General features: G+C 41.6%; 3 protein-coding genes across 6 annotated transcripts in view; 1 reads left to right on the top strand and 2 right to left on the bottom strand.

Moving 5' to 3' along the window:
• The window catches only part of slc25a16 (solute carrier family 25 member 16), a 391,343-nt gene that overhangs the window by 112,255 nt on the left and 252,896 nt on the right, over positions 1–26,192 (top strand). The window lies entirely within an intron of this gene.
• Positions 12–10,701, bottom strand: washc2c (WASH complex subunit 2C). The gene is made up of 31 exons (XM_070840685.1): positions 10,574–10,701; positions 9,173–9,316; positions 8,801–8,965; positions 8,560–8,628; positions 8,244–8,417; positions 8,036–8,129; positions 7,890–7,951; positions 7,718–7,774; positions 7,523–7,624; positions 7,321–7,405; positions 7,068–7,127; positions 6,824–6,948; positions 6,617–6,707; positions 6,458–6,511; positions 6,187–6,369; positions 5,935–6,092; positions 5,698–5,808; positions 5,118–5,210; positions 4,935–5,030; positions 4,745–4,852; positions 4,478–4,647; positions 4,225–4,348; positions 3,523–3,942; positions 3,286–3,414; positions 3,096–3,197; positions 2,894–2,968; positions 2,595–2,654; positions 1,864–2,103; positions 1,042–1,749; positions 782–953; positions 12–685 (listed from the first exon to the last, which is right to left on the bottom strand). The coding sequence occupies exons 2-31, from the start codon at positions 9,314–9,316 to the stop codon at positions 540–542; spliced, it is 4,377 nt and encodes a 1,458-aa protein (XP_070696786.1). The 5' UTR covers positions 10,574–10,701; the 3' UTR covers positions 12–539.
• slf2 (SMC5-SMC6 complex localization factor 2) lies at positions 12,145–24,639 on the bottom strand. Of its 2 annotated transcripts, none has more exons than XM_070841429.1 (21): positions 24,536–24,639; positions 23,860–23,894; positions 21,599–22,131; positions 21,225–21,473; positions 20,694–20,739; positions 18,838–20,252; positions 18,628–18,710; positions 18,427–18,540; positions 18,180–18,347; positions 17,772–17,877; positions 17,592–17,679; positions 17,354–17,495; positions 17,132–17,219; positions 16,835–17,017; positions 16,275–16,369; positions 16,065–16,152; positions 15,824–15,943; positions 15,547–15,624; positions 15,291–15,377; positions 13,788–13,856; positions 12,145–13,657 (listed from the first exon to the last, which is right to left on the bottom strand). In XM_070841429.1, exons 1-21 carry the CDS (start codon positions 24,568–24,570, stop codon positions 13,142–13,144), a joined length of 4,338 nt encoding a protein of 1,445 aa, XP_070697530.1. In that variant the 5' UTR covers positions 24,571–24,639; the 3' UTR covers positions 12,145–13,141. The 2 variants fall into 2 exon arrangements, with proteins under 2 accessions (XP_070697530.1, XP_070697533.1); XM_070841432.1 differs by having other exon boundaries at positions 18,838–20,249.

Here is a 26,192-nt window from a genome sequence, read left to right as displayed (position 1 = left end):
ATAGCGTAAAATATGTTTCTTTTTAGTTATTAAAAATGAATTTCAGTTTTCATCACAGCCAAAGTTAAGAAATTGATGAATTTCTTATTAATAAAAACATTGTCAAAATGCCTAAGACCGTAAGTAAACACATTAATTCTTCATAACCATGATATGGCACAAACTCAAAGACAAGGAATCTCAACATGGAAAAGCCAAAGGATAAACATCTTCAAAACAAACAAAACAATTCACTGTTAATTTCTGCAGGCTTTGAGGCTAAGCATATGGTATGCTTATAAAGTGCTATCATGTGTAATAAAGATTAACAGTACATAATAACTGTTACATATTATGATGATTTTGGAAGTGCTGTCAGAAGATGACCGGAATCATTTTCATTTGAGACTTTAACTGCCAAATATAAGCCACAGTATTTATATGAATCATATGAATAAATACTCTATCAACAGTGTACCCGATCTCCAATCTTTCAGCAAGTCAAATGACAAAAGAATTAATCCACAATTGTACAAATCTGGCTACTCAGAAACAACAGTTCAGTTCCCACCGAGAGCATTCAGCGGATCATCAAATATGCTGCTTGAATCCGCTGCTGTACTGGTCTCCTGAGACGGTGGCGTTTTCTTTGATTTATGGGGAGTCTTGGTGACAGGTTTTACTGTGCTTGGTGAGAAGATGTCATCTTTGAAGAAGAGAGAGATGGACAAAATATTTGGTTAAATGTAGACAGGCAGTATCGAGTATCATGAATGCACGCATGCGTTTTAGTGTTTCTTACCCATGTCATCATCAAATATTGACTTTGTCTCTCCCTTTGTCTTGGACTTCTGTTTTGGCTTTAAAGTGTCCGTCAGGTCAGCAAAAATGTCTATGTTGTCGTCAAACAAGCTGGCATCAATGGTCTTCTCTTTGTGCTTCTTGTGAGCTTTAGGCACCGTGGCTACTTCATCCTGAGAACATAGAGATTCAGCCAATGAGGGAGGAAATGAAGGCACAGAAAACCTCGAGAGCATCACCATGAATGTAAAATAAAGGTACCTGTAAGATGTCCTGCTTTGAAAAACTACTGCTGTTCTTGATTTCTTTACTACTTGTGGATGTGGGAGTGGAGCTGTTGCTCACTCCAAAGATGTCCTCATCGTTGTCGTCGTCCTCCAAAAAGGCCGAGGCCTTGGCTTTCTTGGTGGTCGACCTTGGTTTGACCTTTTGGAAAAGGTCATCGGTGTTGTCGTCGAAAATGGATGGGAGTGTGCTTTTGTCTTTGTCTTTCTTCAATCCCACATCGCTGCTGGCCTGAGGTTGTGTAGTCTTAGTGGTCTGTCTGGTGGAGGGTGTGTTGGTGACTGAGGTGGCCCCAAACAGGCTGTCAGAGCCAAAAAGATCATCCTCATCAGAAGCCTGCAGCACCTTGGTACTGCTGCTGTCTTTACTAGAGTCTTCCTTTCCAACGTTTGTGGATACTGGCAGTGACAGTGCAAAGGGTCTCGTGGAGGTTTCGGGGAGAGACGACTGAGAAATTGAGGAGACAGGCAAGGCTGTGGCTGCAGCTGAGTCAGGTAGTGTTGGACTGGCGCGCGCCTGACCGGATTTGTCTGGTGGAGGTAAGACTAAACCAGACAGACTGGGGGTCGGCCCGGTAACATCTCCTCCCTGGGTCTTTTCATTGTCCTCTATAGAGCTTTGAGCTGCTTGCTGCCTCGCTGTTCTGGACTGGGGTCTCCGGTACGAAGAACCTTTGGCACGGCTCTGCATCACACAAGATTTGCACTCACAATTATCACATCAGATACCCAAACAATAGAAAAGCAACTAAAAGACAGATAGGTAATAGACAGAATACTCCAGGAACCTAAAACCCACCTTTTGTGCGCTCTGCAGTGTTGTAACCTGGACTGGCGTGTCGAAGCTCACTCCATCCTCATTGTCTGCCTGGACGCAGACAGGAGTTGTGGCAGGGCTGGGGCTCGGGCTGGGGCTCAGGCTGGAGCTGGACACCCCAGAGGAGGAACTAGGAGCCATGCCAGGGAGTACACTGACAGCCCCTGGCATACTGGGGACAGCACCAGGGAGCAACGCAGCGGGGTTGAGCATCAGACTGGCCTGGATATGGGAAGACCAGATGCATCAATAGTCAAGCCAAAAAAAAGGACACCACTGACCAAAGACTACTTAATGTAATGTTCCATTTAAATACATACTACATTTGTACATTTCATTACAGCTAATCTCTCTTCATGAGGTTTCTCAGAGTGACTCCAAGCAGCAGATCATTCAGAGCAAGATGAGAAGCCAAAACTGTGGATGGAAATGAGGAAAGAGCAAGATGCAGGAACATCTTGTGAAACTGAAAGAGGAAAGAGCCAGTGAATTCTTTCAGTTAAGAAAAAATCAAATCAAAAATGGAGAATCAACTTCATTTTGGTAGCCATGCTGTTGTCTCGTAGCCAAGCTTTTAAGTTGGAATATGGCAAAGCCCAGGCAGAAGAAACCTTAAAAGAGAAATGATGGAAAGGAAAAGTCTTTCCTCTGGAGGAATCAGAGTGAAATGTAAGGAATGAAGACTTTTGATTCAATAAAAACAAAAATATTACTTGAAGTTTTCCAATCCTTGATGAGGAATCTTTAGGTTTTACAGGACTTGGTGCAGGTTTCTGTGTACAGCAAATTCAGACTTTAATCCAATGAAGGCATTTCTTGTGTTAATCTAGAAACTGCACTATCTTTACTCAGGCAGAAAATAATAAAGTAGATGAGTCTATTATCAGCTAATACAAGCAAAACATAATCCAAACCCCATGGCCACACAGGTAGGTATGTGTGTTAGTGACTCAAAGCCACAAAACAGTCCATGATATTATTGCAGCAACATTATATGCTTACGTAGACTCACCTGAATCTCTGATACAGGTTCTGGACTTGCTAGTGGTCCTCTGTCAGCAGGTTTACTGGGCTTCTCTGCTACTTTCTGAGAATGACAACGAAAGAGGAAAACAATAAGGAGATGAATTAGTCTCCCACTGATCCAAAGTAGGGAAGCAGGCCTCCAGCATGACTGTAATTACTAAAAGACAAAAAAAAAAAAGAATTGCTACCGGGGGAGGAGCTTTTGACTTGACAGAGCTGAAGAGGTCGTCCTCATCATCATCTGCAAACAGACTTTGTGCTGCTGGCTGCACGGAGCTGAGCTTGGAGTTCTAAAACGTAAACATAACACGTAAACATGTGTATCATTAACATCTAGTGTAGTATGCAGCTGAGTAAAAGAAAATCTATTACACTGACCGCAGCTTTCCCTGAGGTGGCAAAGAGGTCAACATCTGGATCATTGTCTTTCTGCTGCGTCTGACTGAACAGAAGCTCCTCATCCTGGAAAACTCCTGTGCTTTTTGCTTGTGGTCTCTCCTCTGTAGGCTGTAAAAATAACACACACACATTTTAATTCAATAATTAACGGCAGAGTATATATTGATGTAATTAAAAGAATTCATTAATTCTAGGTTTGCTGTAAATCATACACACCTTTAGTGTGTTTCTTGCTGTGGGTTTACTGGGTGGGAATATGGGCTCATTCCAGTCTGACTCATCTTCCTCCTCATCATCAAACAGACTAACAGTGTTTGTTTTGACTTTCTCCTCCTTCTTAACATTTGGTGGTGGGCTGTCCTTGGAGAGGAAGCTGTCATCATTGTCAACTTCATCCAGCGGGCCCTTTGCCTGCTTGCTGGCAAGAACGTTGATGCCTCCAAATAGACTGACTGCTCCGGCAGGCTTCTTTTTACCGTCGCTGCTCTCTGGCGGGGGCTTTGATGGAACTGGCTCAGGGGGTTTCGCTGCTGGCTTCTCCTGCTCTGAGGGTTTGTCCTCCGCTGCTGTCCTAGGAACGGCAACCTCCTCTGATTTTTCTGACGGGGTGGACGACTGAGAGGCTGCAGGAGGTTTCTGTACAGGCGTCAAAAGAATTTAATCTCAGTGTGGAAGAGAATGCAAATTAAATGGTGTAATAAACGAACAAAATATCACTGTTGTGTGACAAGCTAATAGAGCCCACTTGAGTTTTTAATCTGGTGTTTAATTTTGGTGTCTAAACAGTCGTCCAAGGGGTGAGGAAATTCTCACCTTGAGCTCATCAAATGTTTTAAAGCCCACAAAAGACAGGCTTGACAAAACAAGATTGTTTTTCGTGACAAATGTGGAATATAAAACAGCAGTTAATGCACTCACTTTAGCGGGTGGAGCTGCAGCGCTTGTGCCGACAGTGGGTTTGATGCCAAAGAGGGATCCTTTATCTTCATCATCATCACCCTCATCTTCAAACAAGAGAGCAACTCTCTGCGGCTTCTTCTGACTGTATGAAGAGTGACACAATGTGAGCATAGATGAGAATTCCTGGCAATATAATATAACTAAAATAACTCTGTAAAATACGCTGATGTTTTTTCACTGTTTCTAAAGCATTGAATCTAAATATAAATACCTCGACTCTTTTGTTGGAGCAAACAGGTCGTCATCGTCGTTGTCAAAGAGGCTGCTTTTGTGAGATGTTTTGGCACTGGGGAGACTGGAGGGGGCACTGGCACTGGACTTCATCCCTCCTGTCTTGACCTCTGGCTTGACTGCGTCACTTTTAGGACTCACCCACTGATCCTGGCATTGAAACATTCAGGAAAATAATGCATCATATTGTGTTTCCTATTAAACATTGGTGTGCAGCAGCGAAATATCTCTTTTCCTATTCTCATACCTCGTCATCACTGAAGAGGGAGCTGGACACAGCTTTACTGGGCTGCGGCGTGGAGGCTTTAGCTTGATTAGGTTTTGGTTTAGATTTCGTTACAGATGCAAAAAGATCCTGCAAGGTGAAGAGCCGGGTTACTGTAATGGACTCAGGAAAAACATGGCAAAAGTGTGAAATATTAGTTAATTATTTTCACCTCTTCTTCCTCATCATCAAATAATGACAAAGGGGCCTTGCTGGTTTTGCTTGTAGGTTCGGGCTTAGACTGACTTTTAGGGATGGTTGGGAATCCCTATGGAAGGAATATACACATATAGTTTAATTAAATTGTACTATTACTGTCATTCGTTTATTTTCCAGTGAAGTTCGAGAGCGTTACCTGTGTGTCTTCATCATCAGAGAAGAGGCCTCTGGACTGAGGTTTCTGAGTCTGCTTCACTGCAGCCTTCTCAGCATCTGGAGCAGGCCCATTCTGAAATGCCCGACATGAAGATTACGATTTAATATAAATAACACTATCTTACTTCATCTAACCTCAATTCAAATCCAATCCTTTTTGAATTCAATTCAAATCCTTTTTGAAAGGATGAGGTTTCCATCTTGAAAGGGAAAAGAGAAGTGAACTGTGTGAACAGGAGTAAAGGCCAGCGGTATACTGCAAACTACATTGAATTTGGCTTTTTCCTCAGACTGCACTTGACAGATGGCCTTGTGCGTCATTGTAGGAGCAACCATGACCTCAAAACAAAAAGTAAACAGAGTTAGATTAAAACTCATACAACTCAAACAGAAAATCTACTGTGGTGGAAAACCAGTTTGACAATTTAGACGTGACAGCCTGCACACACTGTGGTTATTGAAGTCCTTTTTTGGTTGAAAACCAAATGCCATTTTCTGTGTGAAAACACACAAATTTGATTTTGTCTGGAGTGTATTATCAGACAATGATCTATTCAGACCTCCTCAGATTTCTCAGACTCCTCGCTGGTAGACGGCTGGCGTTTCTTCAGGCCCTCACTGAGTAAGCTTTTAGTCCCAGGACCAAACATGGAGATGGCCCCTGCCGGCATCTGAACATAACAATGAATCATCAACTTAGGAACTCTTCCACAGACCACTGAAACAATGTGTCAATAAACCAACTAAACATGTGGTTCAACAAACACGTTCAACCACATTTATATGTCGTTCTTTACCTTTTTCTCAGGCTGTTTAACCTGTTCTTCCACTACCTCCTTCTTGCTCTGAGCTGGCTGAGTTGGCGCAGAGTACTTTTCGCCGAATAGGTCGCCATCCTCATCTTCATCTTCGAAGAGATCAATAGCTTTCTTGGGTTTGGGTTTTTCATGTCCAGCTGAAAAAAGATGGGAAAAAAAAATAAACAATACCGTGAGGATTTCAGCTGAAGTTGGACTGTAGCACTCAAGTGCCCATTCTCACACACTTACCAGAGCCTGCCTTATTCAGGCTTTTACCGCCGAAGAAGTCATCATCCTCATCGTCGTCGTCAAACAGACCACCTCCTCCACCAACGGCAGACGCTGCAGGAACATTTTTGGAGGCAGATGGAGTTCCATTCTCCGTGCTCTCCACTGAATCCGAGTCATTCCCTGAACTGAAGAGGCTGTTGTCTGTGGAGAGAAAGCGGTTTGGTTTGGTTGAGGATGATGAAGCAGAAAAGGGAGTGATATTAGCTGTCATTCAAGTAAATGCTACTACCTGGGAATACTGAAATGCCACCCGATGGAATCTTCTTAGCAGGTTTGTCAGATTCTTGGATGTAAAAGAAAAGTTATGCGTTGGTCCATTTTTTCTTAATGTTTTTACTTATCCTATCTATATGCATTTGCACATTCATGTCTACAAAGTCTGTCTTACCTGAACTTTGAGCTGTGCTTTTCATGCTTTCATTCAGAACCTTTTTCTCTTCAGACACAGGAGGTTTTGGCGCCTCCGAGAAAAGATCACCCTGAATGGCAAAACATAATACAGCATAAATTAAATTCTGGCTGCAGCCCAGAGTTTAATTTATGTGGAACTGCACTGAAGAAGAGGGACCTCTGGAAATCATTCAGTTTAATATACCTCGTCATCGTCGTCAAACAGGCCTCTCCCTCCACTGAAGAGGCCACTTTTCCCTCCAAATGGGGAAAACTCATCATCGTCCATCTTTGGTGGCTTAAACATGTCATCACTGTCCTCGTCAGCTGCTGTTACATGTACATAAACAGTATTGAGCAGCACGTTGAAAACAACAGGCCAGCTGTGGAAATAACTAATGCTAAACAAAAAAAAAACAAAAAAAACTGATGATGAGTGAAAGTCCTACCCTGTGGCTTTGCAGGTTTTGGTTCTTTCCTGCCTTTACTTTTCTTCTTAGATGTCAATGCTTCCAAGACATGACATGGTAGGAACACAAAAAAAAATGAGCATGCACATGCACCAATGCCAGCCATGACTTAAATCTCAAATGTAAACTTTCATGTTAAATCAAGTGTGAAGAGTTGAAGGAACAAAAAATGTAACGGAATTCAAAGTGAGCATGATATACCATCAGCTGGCTGACAACGACGGTGACTTACACGTGCGGTCTCCTTCTGCTTTGCTTCCTGATTCACCTTTGATTCGGGCTGCCAGCTCGTCGGCAAACGACGATGGGCCTGTGTTCTGAATGTGGCATAAACACACACATTTTCCTTCAGGCGGCAACATAATGAGTGATTTCTGACTGGAATGAATAATAATCCACTCATAACTACTCGAGCACAGTTATCACAGGCATACCTTTGTGTCGTCGTCATCATCCCTGTCCGATTCTCCAAATATGTCAGAATCCTCATCCTCCTCCTCCTCTTCATCATCCTCATAACTCAACATTGACGATTTCTGGTCGAATGTGGGAAGAGAATAGAAAAGTATGAATGACGAGCTCTTCGGTTTAGATTTAATCTTTTATGTTTTTGACAGGCAACAGCTTACCTTCTTAATAATACTGTGACCTTCATCCTCTTCATGATTGAAGTCCTCATCTGAATGCTGTTAAATAAATAAATAAATAAACACAATCCAAACTGTGATTATTTTCCTGTGCAGCTTTAAAATTAAAAACCGTGAAAAATACTGCAAAAGAAAAGGGAAAAAAATGTCGTACAACTGCTTCTTTGCCATCTTCACTCTCGATTACGCTGTCTCTGTCACTGTCAACTGACATTTCTGAGGAGAGAATCACACACATGGATGAGGAAAGCGAACACTATAATGCATGAGGGCCTGAAGAAGCTGTCATGAGTATATTACCATCACTTGACAGGTCACCAAGTCCAACATCTTCTTGTTCCATGAAGGCCAGGGAACCAATCAGATACGGTAGAGGCCTGTCCACATAAAGATCCTAAAAGACAGGGGCAAAGGCAGACACACAGGCTGGATACATCCATATAAAGACGTGTTTTTTTATGCATTTATGCACTAATCCTACATTACTGCTTCAAGATTAAGAGCACACCTTGGGCTCCAGGATGGCCTCCACTCTGTCTGTGGCCTCCTCGTCCTCTGAGTCAGAGTTTCCTGCTTTGATGTCCAGATGCTCAAAGGCTGAATCCAGCACTCTCAGGCCGTAGTTTACAGCTTCCTGCATCTTCGGGATCAACTCTGCTTCTTTCTGCTCTCGAGTCTTCTCCTTGAGGAACAACATAAATGAATATTGAGGTTGGCTTATCATTGAAATAGCAATACTGAAAAGCATTTTTCGGTAGGATACAAGTTGGTCAGTGTTGTACTCCATGCCAGCAACTGTAAGGAGCAGGAAGGATTCTTCGTACCTGCTCAGGCTGCTTCTCCACAGCATCAGGCTTGGGAATAGTCTCTTCTATTTCTTCATCATACACTCTCTGTAAGAGGCCACAAGGTAAAAACACATTGTTACCACATAGATTACATCATGTAAAGCTCACCACAAGACATCCTCTAACTTTTTTAGCTCCAAAAGCACAAAAATAAGCAGGGTGAATTTCCACAGGTAGTAGTAAAAGAAACAAAAAAAGGTTCAAATATATACATTACATTTTCTATAAACTGTGTATTGGAAAGCATGAGGAAGTCGTTAAAGACAGAGTGCAAGCAGCTGTCTGTGGCCTTGGTGTCACGGATTAGACTGTCCAGCTGCTTTTCAATCTCATGAGTCTTCGACAGCATTCTCTGGGAGAAGTCTTGGAGGAACAGAAAGAGCTGTGAACAAAAAAACAGACAAACAAACGGCTATGAAGACAGCAACAGTTGCAGAGCTACTTCCATTTCACCAAAGCAGAACACATTTCATAATCCCCTTAGCTGCTTACATTTCTAAAGTATTTATCTGACTTGCTGCAGAAAAGATGTTGATGAATTGCTGTTTTTTGTCCCATGTCTGGGAGAGAGTAGAGGTTTATGACTTACCCCTGAGTCGGCTGCCAAGGACCAGTTGGCACTGCTCTGCCGAATCTCTTCAAGAGACCAGGGTCGCTCCCAAATCTGAGCATCCTTCTGTAAGTGTTCACTCCTGTTTGGGCCATTTGCTACTCCCTCTGGTAACCCACTCATCTGCAATCATATCACTTGTTGTTGTTAATGGAATCAATTATTCAAAAGGGCTTTTAAACAGCTGGCATTAATAACCATAAAAGGGAAAATGCACACTAAAAGGAAATCATTCTTGTGTAATCACGTAGCTCACATTTTGGTTTTAATGCGGATATTTGAACTAGTATCTGCTTGAAGTAAACACCTGAGAGAGTGTTTGAATGCAAATGCAAATGCAAATGCATAGAATAGAAATAGCATTTAAACGTCTTTGCACATAACAAAGCTGTAAATTTATCAAACTGTACTCATGATACCATCGAGAAACTAGAACAGCTACTTGGACAATGCTCCTGCACAAATGGGAACAGCAGTGGGGCATGGTGATAGAGAAATCATTTCTTATGGATATTCTACATTTACTTCCTCCAAAATCTCAGGAAACACTGTGCAAACAGCTAAATAGAATATGATCTACAAATAAAACCTAGTGCATATTGAAAACATTGTGAAACTCAGCTTGCTATTGCCCACAACCAGTATCTGGCTCTAACATAACTCACACAGAGGAATGAGACAGGACAGGAGAGATGAATCATGTGTAATGCCTCCTACAAACTGAACAACCAGTGTGAAGAGCTGCCCCCTGCTCAGATCGTTCATCTCAATGTATTTGTATGCCTGACGTGTTTATGTTATGTCTGTATTATTGTATATACCAGTAGACATTGTCCTACTGGGATTATAACAACAATAAAGCTTTATTCTTGCTGACTATTTTGGGCGTAATCTCCGTAAAAACTTCTATGGAGTCCACAGAGCCACTGTTAACAGACCAAACCTAAAAAACTAACCGACGAGGCGATAAATTCAAAGGGATCCTGTGATTTCCTGCTCACAGTGGCCTGTCTGTGTGTGTCTCTGGTTTCCGGAGTCACTGAAGCACAAGATAAATCCCATTTTAACTTGTAGCGTTATCTTTCCTTGGGCTAGTGTAGTTTAACTGCTACACTTGCGATAAAAACAAGCTAGCTTTGACTTTGGCAATGAGGTTGCAAATTTGCGGAGGGCAACTTGTTGTGTCCACATTAAGTTACCTAAACGTTATTTCCTCTTACTAGCTTCCACATTCAAATTAAGTTGCCTCTGGAAGAGAAAGCGGGGACTGTTTGGCTAGCGGCTAGCTCAACTTAGCTAGCCAACACCAGCGTTAGCTACAGCTGCTCCGAGCCACGCAGACCAACCTGTTCACCCAAATTTGAGCGCTCTCACGCTTACCTTGAATTCTTCCGGTCAACTGCTGTCCACGACGGTCAACTGTGGTCAGAAACGACGTAAAAAATATGATCGATTATGCTAAATTTGGCCTTTCCCTCATTGGTCTTCTGACAGGTCAGCCATGTTCTGTCTGCAGACAGTCACCTGACTGCTGTTGCCTAGCAACCCAGTCAGAGAGGGGCGGAGAGGGAGAGAGGAGCCATGGCGGCGCAGAGGCGAAGCTAAGTGTGTCAGTCCGTGGTTAATTATTACTTTTAATTATCATTCATAGCTGTCCGTTTCAAACAAACGTACTTTTTACGTAAATTAATCTATTTTGAATCAGCGTTTTTCAGCACTTCGTGTGTAGAGCGACTGAAACCTGAGGCTTCTGTCCAAAGTTATGGTTGGTGGCTAATTCGCTGCTTCAGGACTGTGTAATATTTAACATTTAGCTCAGACTATGTTAAAAATCAAAGAAACCTTTTTTTTATTGTCTCTGTAGATTTACAGTACGATAAATTACCAAACAATGAGTACTAAAAGAACAGGAACATTTCTGAATGTGGAAATTGCACCCTGCGTCATAGTTTTTACATCTATACTCTTATATAATGTATATATTTACACGGTAAATAGAGTATAAATGTTTGGTTAAGTTAAGTTAAATGTGTGTTTACTGTGTTCAGCTTTGTTGTTCTTCTCTTCCTTTTTGTCTGTTTAAGAGCACACAAAGTCACATTCCTGCTATGTGGTCACACATTTGGCCAATAGAAGCTGATTCTGGGTCTGAAATTGAAATTTCAAGCTCTGGTGAAATGCCAAAGAGCAGTCTGACATCTAAATGATGAACCCTGTGTGACTTTCTGACTCTTCTGGGGAAACAGTGGCACAAGCATATGGCTGAGGAGCACAGCGGGTGGCCAAAGTAACAATGCCAACTACCCTTACAGCTAGAAAGTCATCTCTGACAGGCTGGAAAATTAGCGTTGGATATAATCCAAGAGCAAGCGACTGTGTAAAACCAGTTGGCACGCACACTTATCATGAAAGAAAGCTTAAAAGGATCTTTATTGTCATGTCCTCACACATTTCCACAGGAGAAATTAAGTTCTCAGGTCCTGGTTATACACCAAAGAGAATAAATAAACTATAAACATTCATTAGAATTTGTCCATAAGTAAAAGTTTACATTCCCTGTGTAATTTCTAATGTCTGGCCATCCATCTTGAAGGGATTTTAGAAATCTCAGGTTACTCTGTGCAAAAAAATGCTTGAAAAAGTTACTGAAATGTCACTGAAAAATCAATGTCAATCAATCAATGTCAATGTCTATCAATGTTTACTCAAAGTAGAACAACACAAGATCTTTCACACCCATGTTAAAAATCAACCAGACAAATTCTGTTATATTTTTGGATTGACTGGCCAAGTTGTAGGAATGTTTTATTTATTGTATATTAGTGAGACTATTATGAAAATATTAATGATGTAAATAACAGTAGAAGTAGACAAAATGATGCCTGAGATGTTTTATAAAAAGGCAACAAAGAATTCTGTTAAATTATAAATCATTTATTTTCTGTATTTGGCAACAGCTATAAAAAGCATTTTTATCGTTAAAAAAATATTTTCCCAAAAGGGAAATTTAACAAAATGCACACTTTCAACACAACACTTAAGTTATAATAAATCAACAAACATACATGCATCTGAAAATTATTTACAATAATAATTCAGTAGGACTTTTTGCGTGTCACAGTAGGAAAAACAACAGGTGCAAATAGTCAAATTAATGGCTGCATTCCATTTAGCTGCTTCAGTTTCAGCATGCTATGTCACTGACACAACTTCATGGGACACTTGAATAAACCAGAGCTGTTACACTATTAACGTTATTAGTAACACCTGTGCTCTTCCTGCCATGACCACCTATGAAAAAAGCCCTACTGCAGTTTGATAATAACTACAGCAGGTAACTAAACAGCTGTTTCTAAACTGATAACTCACAGTGAACACATTGCATAGATTTTGAACACTGCTTATCAGTAAGTTTCTGGCTTCCTGAAAAAGGGTATGTGGTTGTTTCCACTTGAGGCTGATTTGCAGCATGTTATCATATATACGGTACAAACAGTCAGCTTCTCAGTCTGTCAAATTGGCTAAATTGATAACAATAAATAAGGAGCTATTTTTGAGAAATTACTGACTTTTAACAGATGAACACAGCTGGAAAATACAAAAAAACCCTTCAAACAAACACCTTCATACAACTGTTGTAGGAAATCAACAGCAGTTTGCACCACAAACAGTAGATTTTTATAGTTTTACACATTGCACACAACTGAAGACATTTACCATCAGGTTACTTTAAAAAAGAAAAATGTAGTTCTTTTGTTTTCTGATAAGAAAAGATAAGGCTCCATCTCTGAACAAAGAGTGAGAACTCTTCTAATGGTTTTATTCATAAATATACAATTAATGTCTGTATTGACAGTTAAACCTGGGGATGTTGGACAGGCAAATTGTGCAAACTGAGCTTCACGTTAAGGCAACAGCTATTAAAGCTCTGAAAACAAATAAGATTCTCTATGGCGTTAAATTACATGCTGCTACCTGGTTATGGTGAGAAGTTTCTCTTGTCTCAACCAGATTCTCATCCATCACTTCAGACTCGCTGCGTACTTGCGGCTCCATCCCTGGCATCTCTTGGTTCAACTCCCCACATACTGGTTCTGGTTCTGGTTCTGGGGCTTCCTCCATTTCATTTGTGCTGTCCGTTGCATCGCCTCCCTCCTTTCTCTCTGGCTTCAAGCTGTCCCCTGTGTTGTTTGTGTCGTCCGTTGCATCGCCTCCCTCCTTTCTCTCTGGCTTCAAGCTGTCCCCTGTCTTGTTTGTATCGCCTCCCTCTTCCTTCTCCTCCTCCTCCTCCTCCTCCTCAGCAGTCGTTATTACCTCATTCCCCTCGCTTCTGTTGGTTTCTTCTTCTTCTTCATCCTCCACCGCAGGCACCTCTCCATCATCACTGTTGTCCACCTCCTGGACTTCTTGGCTACTTGTCAATGTGTCCACAGGCAAAGGCTGCCAATAATCATACAACTTATCCTACAGGAGGGAAATACAGAATTTTAAATCACAACTATAAAATCTTTACTGCAGGACTCTTATCTAACTGACTGCTGCTTTCATCTTGTGTTGTAAATATAATATTCGTGTCAGACTGTGACTACTGTACATAGAGAGGCCTGGTCCTCTGAAGAAGCATCTGCCACTTGGTGTAGATCCTGGCCACCAGGTCCTTCACCTGGAGGAAGAGGAGGGAGGCAGACATTGTCCAACAGGTAAATGTAACGCTCTACTTCTAGGGAATGCAATCTAATTTAGATGTCTGGCTTGTCTGACTGCATCAGCAATTATTTATTAAAGCCATCGATTCTGACACCGAGTATGAAGATGAATAACTTTTACATATTCCCAGTAGTAAATAAAAGTCTGGCCTAGTTTCTGAGAGGATAAACAGGCACCCAAAATATGCTACTGTGCAGAGCTACAGTGGTATCTAAGGGAGTGCTGCGCAAAAACATCTGACTGCGACAGAGTAGGGGTGAAACCAGTCAGTTTAGAGCAGAATAACTGATTAGTTAATTATAAGAACAAATATTTATGATACTCGTTTAGTTGTTTGAGTCATTATTTAAGAAAAAAATGACAAAACTCCACTTGTTAGACTCACAAGTGTGGATAGTTGCTGGTTTTCTTACTCTTAAATGATAATAAAATGAATTTCTTTGGGTTGGGGACCTAAAAAACAAAACAAGCAATCTACACATATCACCAACTGATTAATTAAGAAAATGATCAGCAGATTAATCTAGAATGAAAATAATTTAGTTGAAGCCCTCAGTCAATTTATTACAAAAAGCACATTGCCTGATTTTAAATACCGTATGACATTAAAAAAGTGAAAATGATAGTGAAGGTTTTTCAGATTTCAGTTCTCTAGTAGCTGCCGTTTGTCTCCAAGTCTGTTTAAGATGCAAGTTTTGTCTCATTACTGGTGTGATACACTCGCGAACAAACATGGGAACAAAACCTAAATGCAACTTGTGGTTGCACTAAATGTCCATCAGGTCTAACTTTACTGGATATACTGTGTACTGTACCAAAACCCAAAGACTTGATTATTGATTTAAAAGAACACAGCCCAGGATTATGTACAGGTCCTGAGAGCGTATACGTGTGCATAACAACCAGGGCTTAGCTTTGCAGTGGGTGCCTTTGTCTGGTAAATAAAAACAGGCTGGCAGAGCTGGTCAGGGTGGCCAGTGAGATGATCAGGACACAGCAAACACAGCTTCTGGGCATTTACAGTAAACGGGTCATCAGTCACACTCAGTTGATTTTTAGCTGCCCTAAACACCCTGTTTGATCAGAGGAGTTTCTCCTTCAGGGCATCACAACAGGATGTTTAGACAAATTGGTGCTCTAGAGCCTCATATCCCTGTTGAAACAATAAATAGACTTGCAGCACCTGCACTCAAGCTTTACCCTACCAAGAACTGCACTTAATGCACTTTAATGCCTGGCTGCAAACCAAATTTAGAATAATCACAAGGTTAAAGTTAAAAGCATTCAGAAAGTGCATGCGTCTGTCAGACTGCACAACGTTTTAATTTTCTCTACTGCATCTGGGTCTACATCAAAATGCACGTATATACATGTATGTGCATGTACTCACCTTGCTGCGGTAAAGACATTTCTCACTCTCTCTGATGTCACACTTGACATGTGTTTCCAGCTCAGAGCACAGAAACATCAGTTGCTCCTGAGAACCAGAAGGGAAAAGGCAAAGGCAACATTAACACACTGGGTAAAGGATATCACCATCCTCAAACTTAAAAAACTAGCTAACTAGCTAAAATAAATTAGCTGATTAATAACTAACAGCCTAATACTTGCAAGCAGACAAAAAGGGGAAGGAATTTAAGTCTTACCTTTTGATGAGCTGGGAAGAACTGAAAATTGGAAGCTTCATTTGTCAACGTCAGAAGGCTATAGCAGAGGTAGTAGGACTGAGACACGAGGCAGATGGAGAGAAACTTGCATCAGAAAAATGTGCTACACGTGTTAAATCCACTCACAATGACATTCAGTTAAAAATCTGCAAGTCTGAGATTCTTTTAGTAGAACTTGATAAGAAAACTAGACAAAAACATAAGTTATTTCTCGGTTTGAACATTTTGAAGTTCAAAGCCTTAACTATATGCTCACCTGTTGGTCTAGAGTGGCCATGTCCTCTTTTTCTTTCGGAGTCCTGCTGGAGGAGCTCAGCATGGCTCGGAGAAGGGTGGAGGGTTGCATACGGGGCAGGTACTGCCTCAGTTCAGAGAGCTACACATGGCAGGGAGCAAGGAGGGGAGAACCACAGATTAAAGACTCCACTCCAGTCATTTAGACCATCTAAATGAAATAAAAGATCTTAAGGAATATTTCTATGACTGAGACAAATTACCTGAATCTCTTTTTCTGAAGGTCTGTAAGTACAATTTCCGTCCAACAGTTTAGAGATCATGCACAGGCTCAGATGTCGGCGTAGTTCCCTTTATGCACAAAAATGAATACGTTTTAATGTGTGCTCCTTTAAAAACAATGCAATGAAGTGGAAAATCCAAAGAAAATCATTCATTGTGTGGGAAAAATGGAGTGAATTAGAAGGCCATACTTTCCACGGGTGTTGTCAGGCAGCAGTTGAACTAGCAGGCACATGTTGTGGTGGTCATCTGTCAGATCAGTGAGGGCCAGACAGATTCTGGGCAGCTGAAAACATTTTGGAGAAATAATAAACTAATAACTAAACTTACACATGTACTGAAAGTTTTGTTGTACACATTGCAAGAGTTTTAAGCAGTGGCACACTTAGATATCGGTACTTTTTCCTAATAAGTTGTGATATTAAACGCAACCATATCGCCCAGTCCTGGTATACAGTATGACACATAACACACTGTGCATAACACAAACCAATGATGGAAATGGAAATGTGGTTTAATCTAAAAAACAAAACAAAACTTCCTGGGAACGACGGGAACTAAAACACTGCTGGAAAAGGCTGTCGTGCTACAACTGAAAACACTTAAAAAAAAAAAAAAAAAAGGTTTTTCATTTCATTCACTTGTATGAACCCTGGGTGAAATACAACAGCAGAAATACAAGCTTGTGCTCTAAAGCTAATTCATGATTCACTGTTGAAAATAGACGAATTAGAGGCATGCATGAACTGACCATGGTGTCCCAGTCCCTTTCCCTGATGTTGTTGATAATTTTATACAGTAGAGGGTACAGTTCCACACTGGACTGGAGGATGAGCCACGTGTCCAGGCCCACCCTTCCCAACACCGTTAGCAGCAACAGCAGCTCATGGTCGCTGTACGCCCGTGGACAGAGGCCCATGCAGTAAGACAGGTACTGCAGACATAAACATAAGAGAAACAGTCAGGTAGTGAATGATGTAGATACTTTTCTTTCTCACGGACATGACAAACTGTTCCTGTCAGACATCTGTTTCCTTTTGCGTCCCACCTTCAAGATGTTGTTGCAGTTGTGTTCAGGGAAAGTGCTCAGTCCCTTCTTACTGGACGGACTCTCACTTTTGATGTAGATGTCCTCCCTGCAAAAACACACAGGATTTCAACTGCATGACATCAAAAAGACATCAAATAAACAACTTTCAGCTCACGTCTTAAGCTTTTAAATAGGAGAAAAGGAAATGAATGAAAGGATCCAGTAAACATGAACGCTTACAGCAAGTCTCCCTCGGTGAATGGAGGCTGCAGATTCTCAAAAGGGAAGAGAGTAACAAACGCAACGCCCATATTCATCAGGACCAGCGTGACATCAGCCAGACTGGGCACCCACACTTTAAACAGCTGGCTCCCATTTTTCACTGAGGAAGCACACACACAGAAAACACACACGTTAATATGTCTTAGCAATAGTGAGGAAATACCAAAAGCTTGTGCAGGGAAAAAAGGACACTGACCAATCTGATAAGCAGCAGTGCAGGCGATGTCACAGAGCGCCTGTAGTATCTTTTCGGATACCATCCTCTCACTGTGGACTGACATCATCTGACAAGACCAACAAAGAATTACTGCCAAAACTCAGGCATTTGGAGACAAACCACCACTGAAAATGACATGCAGGCGTGCATGGGGCCTACCTTGAACAGGAAACGTGTAACCCGTGTTGGACAGGGCGAGTGACAGTCGAAAGCTTCCTGGAATAATCCAATATTCACATGGAGTCTCAGCTGAGCGGGGCTGGACCTGAAGAGGGCAATGAATCATGAGCAGACATAGAAAAACATTAGAGGAATTAATTATTTAGAAAAACTACTACACTCTAGTGCTTTGCTAATGGTCAATATAGGCTGCAATTATCAAGTCCCACAGTGTTGGAAGTGTCCAGTGTCATTAAAATCAAAAGGGCTCATCCCCTAACGAGTATTAAATGTGCCCAGCAAATCTGGCTGCGATTAGACGAGTAGATTAAAAGATATCCGTGTCCAAAACAGCAAAAGTTCAACCTCTGGGAAGCATGAATGTGCTGCGCTAAACGCACAACTCACCAAAGAAGCGTTTTCTGTGCTGTCCCCTGTGGACTGACCATGCACTGTCTGAGCTGCAGCGTATCATGGTTGAAGATCTGGCCAAATTTCTCTAGGTTGAACACGACTTCTCCTGGAGGCACCTCCCTGATTGCGTTGGACATCAACGAGTAGCGCTGGAGGAATTCCCTATGGATGCAGATTACAGTTATCTATTGTGCAAAGACTGTGTCCCAGTGACAGGCTGTAATGCATCAGGGAGCCTTACAGGTGTTCGGTGGAGATGCCCTCCTCGCGGTTCTCCTCAGCCTCCTCATATTCAGCTATTCTCAACAGGTCCTCTTTACATATGGTTAGAAGTTGCGCCTCAATCTCTTTAGCTCTGATGGGTAAAAAGAGTGTGAAAGTTAACATCTAATGTGCAGATACTTAAAGTTAAAATGTAAGTCAAATATTCTCAATAACAAACTTTTTATTGGTGTTTATTTCCTTCAGCATCTGATCGAGGTTGTTCTTGTAGATGCCCGACTTTGTAGTGGTTGGCAATGGCTGCTGTGGGAAACAAAACAGACAACACTTCAGATCCAAACAGAGATACAAGTTTTACTCCTTTAGCACAGTGAGATTATCATGCATTCCTAACTTTATGTAAAATAAAGACCAGCCATGGGGAGCTTACAGTTTTCAACTGGCAGCTGTGATGCCCAGGTGTACTGGGCTCTGAGAAGGCTCCCTTCTCTGGTGTGTCTGGGGGCTTGGTAACGCGCTCCATCATCTCCTGGAAGGAAAGCAGCTGCTCATCCTCGCTGCTATGTGAGCTCTGGGTTAGATCCATGTCTAAGGCAAAGCTCAGGCCCAGGTCCAGCTCCACATCTATAGGATCCTCTTCATTCACCTGCTCTCTACGCCCTTCACTTGCCTGCCTCACCAGCAGTGGAGACCGAGAACAATGAGAGTTAAATGTTTGCTCTGAGGCAGCGGTGTCTGCCTCTAAGGCGGACGGCCTCACATCGCTGGGGAGGAGAGATGAGTGTTTCTCCTCAGATTTAACACTCTCATCCTTGAGCGGCCTGTCTGAAGAAGTGATGGGGCTGCTTCTCAGTTCACTTTCTTTAGAACAGAAGGGTCTGAAGCTTTCAAGTTTTACTCGCTCTAAAGCAACAGTTGGCAAGGAGGTTTGTAGGAGACGCCCTGATGACACGGAAGAGACTTTGGTGTCCACTTCATGAGGAGAACCAGTTACTGTGAAGTTTTGAGTTCTGCGACACGAGGAACCAGTAACTGGGGCACTAGAGCTGGTCACGGTGCTGGGTGAACAGCTTTTCTCTGAGATGGGGGATTTCATTCCCCCATCTGTCTTGGGCTTTGCAGTCTTATTAGTAGGACTGACAACATAGGTCAGGGGATCAGGGGTGAAAAGCTCATCTATATCATTCGGGATTGTAACAGGTCTTCGTGGGCGGGCAGCTTTGTTGCGTTCTACCACGCAAGAACCCGCATTCGATTTGGAGGCTGGTTTGGGAGTGCTACTGTCCGACTTTCTGCTCCCCTCCAGCTGATTTCCTTTGCTCAAGGTCTTGACTGTTAAGGCTGAAGTACTACGGTGAGAATGCACATGAGGTGAGCTACCAGCGTCCTCAGAGGATAACGAAGAGCTTAATTTATGCCTTTTATCATTTTCCTCCCTTCTTTTCTTCAAACTGTCCTCCTCTGAATTTGAAGACGATACTGACTCTATTAACTTTACAGTATAATTTTGAGTGGAATTTATATAGGCCTGCTTTGCCCCCATTGGTAGTCGTTTCGTGATACAAGGTTTGGGTGACAGAGATGTGCAGGATGACTGGGTGGGTTTAAATGTTGATTGGCCACATGCTGGTTCAGTGTCCAGGTGGCCATCTGTGGTTTTGGGTGACCGTTCCAAGACTGAAGAATGCCTTGATGACGGCAAAGTGCTGACTGAGTTGCCAACAGTGGGTTTGGGTGTCTGTGTTTTGCCACAGTTTGCACCCTGAAGACGCAGTTTCTTGCCACTGTCGTCACTGTCCTCAACCTCCCTGCGCCTCTTCTGAGATGAGTGATTCAAGTCCACTGCTGGAGACAAAAAAGACATCAGAAAATATATTTTCTTTTACAAATATTCAGTGTTTACTGATGTCTTCCAATGTCAGTGTTCCACAGAATTTTGCTATGCTACCATGTATATATATATATTCAGATAAATGACCCCGACGCTGCACTCAAAAAGTGAAAATACCAGCGTAACTATAAACAGTTCTAGCTCACAGTTTCAGGTACTCAGCAATTTGTAATCACTACTAGCGCCAGTACCTCATGAGTAATTCCTGTGAATGGAAAATAATAAGGAAAGAACGGATGTTTACAGGTAATTAAAGCTGATATTCTTGGTAAAATGTAAAATGTGGATGGATGTGAAGCTGTAATGTAGAAGGCAAACAGTTCACTGACATATAGGATGAACATTCATCTGCACAAATCTGTGTATAAATCAAGTGTTTACTTAAACAGTATTACCTGAAATTAACTTTTCACTTCGAGGTGTTCCTTTATGTTGTTGGTCCTAAAAAGAAAAAGAGGTGACTTCTTCCATTAATGAATTTGTAACTGCAGTAACTATAGTTTAACAGCAATAGTGTTACTTTGCATCTCATACTATCAAAGAGAGAGCTACACCTGGGTCATGTGGTTTAATTTATAATAACCAGCAGCCCAATTTACACAGAGGCATGTTTACAAGAAACAAAACCATCAAATCAATCTTTATAGGGAGGATTAAACATGCACATGCCATCCTTATGCAGTAAATCTATAAAAATGGCAACAAGCCTGGTTGAGGGCAGCTATACATCTTGTTGCAAGTCAATTCACAGAAATAAAGACTCTTAAATTGTCATATCTAATGATTGACATGACAAAAAAATAATGACTACATCTCCTGCTAACATTAAAGTGATTTCAGGCTGAATTATGAGGTGAAACAACAAGGCAATGCAGTCTGATTATAAGATTATATCACCTGCATCAGTCTTTCAAAATTTCCATTACCTGGCAGGGGGCTATAAGGCTGTGCATGATGGGTAAACTGGATCCACTAGTCCTGTCAGATGGCTGGGCACACGGAGAAGGCTGGTAGGCCCTCGGGGACCACTGGTTGTTACCAGGACTCCAGTACGGTGAGTCTGAGAGGGGCAAAAGGTAAACCTCTGGAGCTGCTCTGAAGTTGGGTGACGAGGTCACATGGGGCCTGTTGAGCTGGACAGGATGTACGGATCCTCTCACATCGCTGGACTGAACCTGACAGAGTAAATGTTAACAATTCAGCATTACATGACTGCTACAATACAGGTCATAGATAAGACACTTTTTAAAAACAAATCTAGGTTTCACTTATGGTCCAGTTTAAAAAGAGAAAACAATACCTGGTGTAATTCTTGTGTTTGTCCTGTTGCATATTTATTTCCTGAGTGAGGCAATGTGATCCCTTCTCTCTGGTCTCTCCTGATGGGGGAGGTTGGGGAATGGCTGCTGACATCCCTGAATTGAGACGATGCAGGGTGAAAGATAGTTGGAGACAGCTGTGGCCTATAATATGTAGCACCGCAGTCAGTTGGGCTGTCTGGAAGACGCCGTGAGCAGAAAGACCGTGGAGTCAGACCAGAGTGCTGCGGAGGACCCAGTCCGTCCCTCGGAACAAGATGGGGCCTATTTGCTGAGTTAGTCGGGCTGCTTGGAACAAACCCTGAAGAATAATTTGGTCCCAGAGGATGAGGACCCACTGGACGTACTGGACCCAGTCTGTCCCTGAGGCACATGTCAGGGCTTTGAAAGGGCAACATTCTCCTGGGCGGAGGGTGAGGAAGCTGGTTTGGGACCTGAGAGGGCTTCATTGGAGTCTCCAGGAGAAGGGGCGAGACATGGGGTGGCGAGCGCAGCTGGAATGCATGGTCCTTCACTAAAACACAGAGGAAACATTTGTGCATTTCTTTAGTCTCATTGTCTCAGAAGTATCACTGAATGCTCAAGGGGTGATCAGAGTTGGCATATTGTTGTTTGTCAGCCTGCCGGGGGCCCATGGTGTCCACGGTATCTGTACCTGTATTTGTGTTTATTATGTTATTTCACCATCCACATCCCTCTCCACTCCTTTCAATTAATTAACTAAAACCACAGGATTTTACAGACTAGCAATCCATGGGCTTTTCTTTTATTGCATTTAGGGGGGAAAGGGCGTAAACATACAGCGTGAGCTCTGCAGTATAAAGTGGCAGAAAAATGTACAGATCTGTTCCTACTTGACAAGTTTTAAGCAGGACTTCACGCTGAAAGAAATTGTGCTATTTGCATAATTAATGTATAACCTATGTTTATTCACTTTAATCAGAGAAAGCACTGGGTTAAAGTAATTGCTTGTGATTAAAATGTAAGTACATGCACACATGTACACCTTGTAAATGAACTTTGATTATTATTGTACTTAAGAGAGGGTTATTATGAGGAAGAGGACGTGAGAAAGCTACAGAAAGGCAGGTGTTTCCCATAGCAACAACTGTAGTGACACGTTTTTATGACTAATAGGTTCTAATATCAGAGAGTTCCTTGTTTGATTATTGATCAATCATCAAGAGCATTTTATCCACTGAGAAGTATAACAGGAAAGTGAGGCTTTGAAATTCAGATTTGTATTGTACTGCAATACGAAGACTAAAACTAAACTGAACTAAAAGAAGCAGTGTGTTTGGTTCCTATGAACCTGATAGTGGTTATTTATTTTTATAAAGTTACTGAAGGCTGAAGAAGAAGAAGAAAATCAACCACAACACCACCAAAGCTCTACTGGAGTCTACAGACTACTACCAACAAAGAGTGAAAGCAGGTACAAGCAGTTTTTAACCGGTTATGAAACGGTTTCAGTTTAACATTGACATTAATGCCCCTATATGACCCACATAAGCAAACGAGACCATTCACAAAATGACATTTCTGGCTATTTCTATTTTGTTATTCTGAATACCTGTCACCTGGGCTTTGACGCAAAATCAGATGAAATGATTAACAGTGAGCTGACGGAAAAAAGCCAAAATGAAAGATCCCTGCAGTTGCTTTAAAGCTGCTTGTGTATCAGACAACTACATGATTATAACAATGACAGTGACAACATACTACATCATACTATATCCACAAGTGTCCTCTTTCCATCAGAGCAATACATCCTGAAAGATTTCAACAAAATCATTCATTTTCTAATCTTACATACAAATTCTACAATAAAATTGAATCAACACCGTCTTTCCTGGTTAAAAACTGACAGTGTTCCTCAGTCCTGGACTGCTGTGCACTTTTCGGATGTTTCCCTGCTCCAACACAGCTGATCACCCATCAGCTGTGTTGGAGCAGGGACACCAATAAATGGGTAAATGGGTCACGCTTGATGAAGAGCTGATCATTTGTGTGTGCTGGAGCAGGGAAACATCTAAGACATGCAGGGCAGTGAGATCCCAGGGTTGAGAAACACTGGCCTGATATACAATGATGCTCCCTCCCTTTTAACTCAGCATGTTTAGATTAGGTGCATCATGAAACCCATTGCATACATACATTACATACACATACAACACAAATGCACTGTTATTTCCCCGAGACATCAACACTTGACCCTGCAGGATCTGACCCTTTGACTCACCTTTACTCCTCGGGGAAAAGTACTCTGTAAGTGTTCTGCAAGAAAGCCAGAGAGGGGGAGAGTGATCATGTTTCGATGATCAGTTTATTTCTGTCACCAAGGCGACCATAGTGCATCTTTGCAGTGTAATATACAAGTAAAATCAGGAAACAAAGTGTCACAAACTGACATTAAAACTAACACAAAGAAAACACTCAACTACCAATCACAGTTAAATGACAACATGAGTTGTCAGTAGCACTTATTTTGGAACTTCAGGAGGTAAACTATGCTTGTTATTATTATTACAATTACTGTTACTATAAACTATTATTGTTTAGAGGCGCCACAACAGAATCTCAACCACAGACAAACGTAAACACATTGACATTAGCATGCCTGTGTTAGCAATTGGAATATCAGCTAGCTAGCTTAACGATAGCCATAGATACAAACATGCTAGCAAGGAAGCTAACATTAAGGGTGTGTTTACCGACATACTAATAACAACATGTCAGTGTTACTAGTTAGCTTTACGTGTTAATAAAACAGTAACTGACAGTCACAGTGCCTGGCTAGCTTAAAATTGAATATTAGCATGTCGCTGTTTCAGGAAGTGCTGTGTTTAGCTAGCTGGCTAGCACGTTCACAACTTAACGATGGAGTGTTAACAAAGTCCGGAAGTTAGTTTTCTTACCGACCGTTTCCTTGGTTTTCTGTTGCTCTCCTCATTTTGAGAAATAATAAAGTGTGAGTCAATAACCACAGAGCTCCAGTGACAAAATCATCTCCTCTATAAGATCTCCTCCCGCCGACAGGCGAATAGACTGACAGTACACGAACTGCATGATGGAACTTGGAGTCCTACTGTGTTCCATTTTAAAGGGATATTCCGCCAAAATGGGTTTATCTTCACACAACATTGTCACCTTATTATTGTTCGTTATTACAAAAAATATGGCTGATTTTCAATGGTTGTTTACATCCACTGACCGGAGGGAAGTCCTTCTGTATCATGGGCTGGGAGAAATTAATTATAGCATTTGTCAGAATAAATGTTTTAGACATATATGTTATATTTTATATGTTCCTGTTTGTTGGTTCAATGGGGTCGAAAGGCATTTCTTAATCTATCTCTCCGTGGCGGCGGATCAGCACCAATTTATAGGCCGCCATGACTGACTATAAGATGCCTTATGTGTCCAATAAATACACGGATGCACACCACTCCAGAGAGGAAGACAGGTCCACTTACTGCTGTCAGACAGGTGAGGATTTTTATCCCGTGGATTGGTCACTGCCTGGTTTTCACATCCAATGAGATTCTGCTGAAGTATCTTTTATATTTCTCAACCAATGACAGCGGTGGGTGTCAGCAAGCTCCCTGACCTTCACACTGCTCATTGTACTTTATTGACTTTTCACTGTTTCTCACCAGCAACTAACTGGTAACTTAAGTCATTATGTTGACAAAAATATATATTTATGTCTGAAAAATATACTGTGAAGTAAAATAAAACTCATCCAGACAAGACAAACAGACACAAAAGCATTATATTTGTACATAGTTGTACATGTAATACATCAGAGCTTTCAGGGTACATTAAACAACAATTACATTTAAAGAGGAAAAATGACAACACTGTGAGACATGATGGGATGTTTCAGACCTCATAGACAAGCAGTGCTGCTTCGTTAGGCTGTAGATATTTACTGTAGGAACAGGAGCTGCAGGCACATGAACAATGACACCAAAAGGTGAAGACAGACCAGAGGCAGTCAGAGTATCAAAGCTAAGGTTTGATTTAGACGGTTTATCTTCAGTAATGTTTCACAACTGTGAAACTGGGAGGCTATAATCCAAATAACGGATTTATCACTCATACAGTGCAATACTGGTAGTAATGCAGTGTTTGGCACCATTAAAATTGGAATAAACCTGATGAAACTCAGAGAAAAATACAAATTGTCAGACACAACACAGACGGCAACAACATACAAGGACACTGCACAAATGCCAGTTATAGACGGAGGGAGTAAGAGACTGTTTAGCTGCACCCTGCTCTCAAGAGATCACAAAATGATATCCCTTTATCAATTAAATTATTTGAAAAGTGAGATAGAATAAAGTTGTCTGCCTTTTTACTGGTCCCTTTAATGTTAAAGTCTCATATAAAATCTAAAAATGGCCGCTGAGTGTAAAAGAAGTTAAAGTTAAGTTAAATTAAACTATAGCAGACTACAATACCTCACTTCCCTTGGTCACCCAATAAGTAATGATGGTGTCCTGTTGAATTACTAAAAGAGCTATTACTTAAATATTCAAGTACACAGATAAGAATCTGCAGCAATAC

Source organism: Pempheris klunzingeri, chromosome 12 (genome assembly GCF_042242105.1).
Source record: "Pempheris klunzingeri isolate RE-2024b chromosome 12, fPemKlu1.hap1, whole genome shotgun sequence".
Lineage (NCBI taxonomy): Eukaryota > Metazoa > Chordata > Actinopteri > Acropomatiformes > Pempheridae > Pempheris > Pempheris klunzingeri.
This window is presented reverse-complemented; position numbering and strand designations above follow the sequence as displayed.

What these genes read in the sequence shown, in the direction of transcription:
- washc2c (XM_070840685.1), bottom strand. Translation starts at nt 9,316, where the DNA reads ATGAGTGGGTTACCAGAGGGAGTAGCAAATGGCCCAAACAGGAGTGAA. An exon ending in AAAACCTGCAAAGCCACAGG is followed by an intron (nt 6,949 to 7,067) that starts GTAGGACTTTCA and finishes TACATGTAACAG; the next exon opens with CAGCTGACGAGGACAGTGAT. An exon ending in CCACCTCAGGGAAAGCTGCG is followed by an intron (nt 3,198 to 3,285) that starts GTCAGTGTAATA and finishes TTTACGTTTTAG; the next exon opens with AACTCCAAGCTCAGCTCCGT.
- slf2 (XM_070841429.1), bottom strand. Translation starts at nt 24,570, where the DNA reads ATGAGGAGAGCAACAGAAAACCAAGGAAACGGTCG. An exon ending in TTCACCGAGGGAGACTTGCT is followed by an intron (nt 17,220 to 17,353) that starts GTAAGCGTTCAT and finishes GTGTTTTTGCAG; the next exon opens with GGAGGACATCTACATCAAAA. An exon ending in AGAGGACCAGGCCTCTCTAT is followed by an intron (nt 13,658 to 13,787) that starts GTACAGTAGTCA and finishes TCCCTCCTGTAG; the next exon opens with GATAAGTTGTATGATTATTG.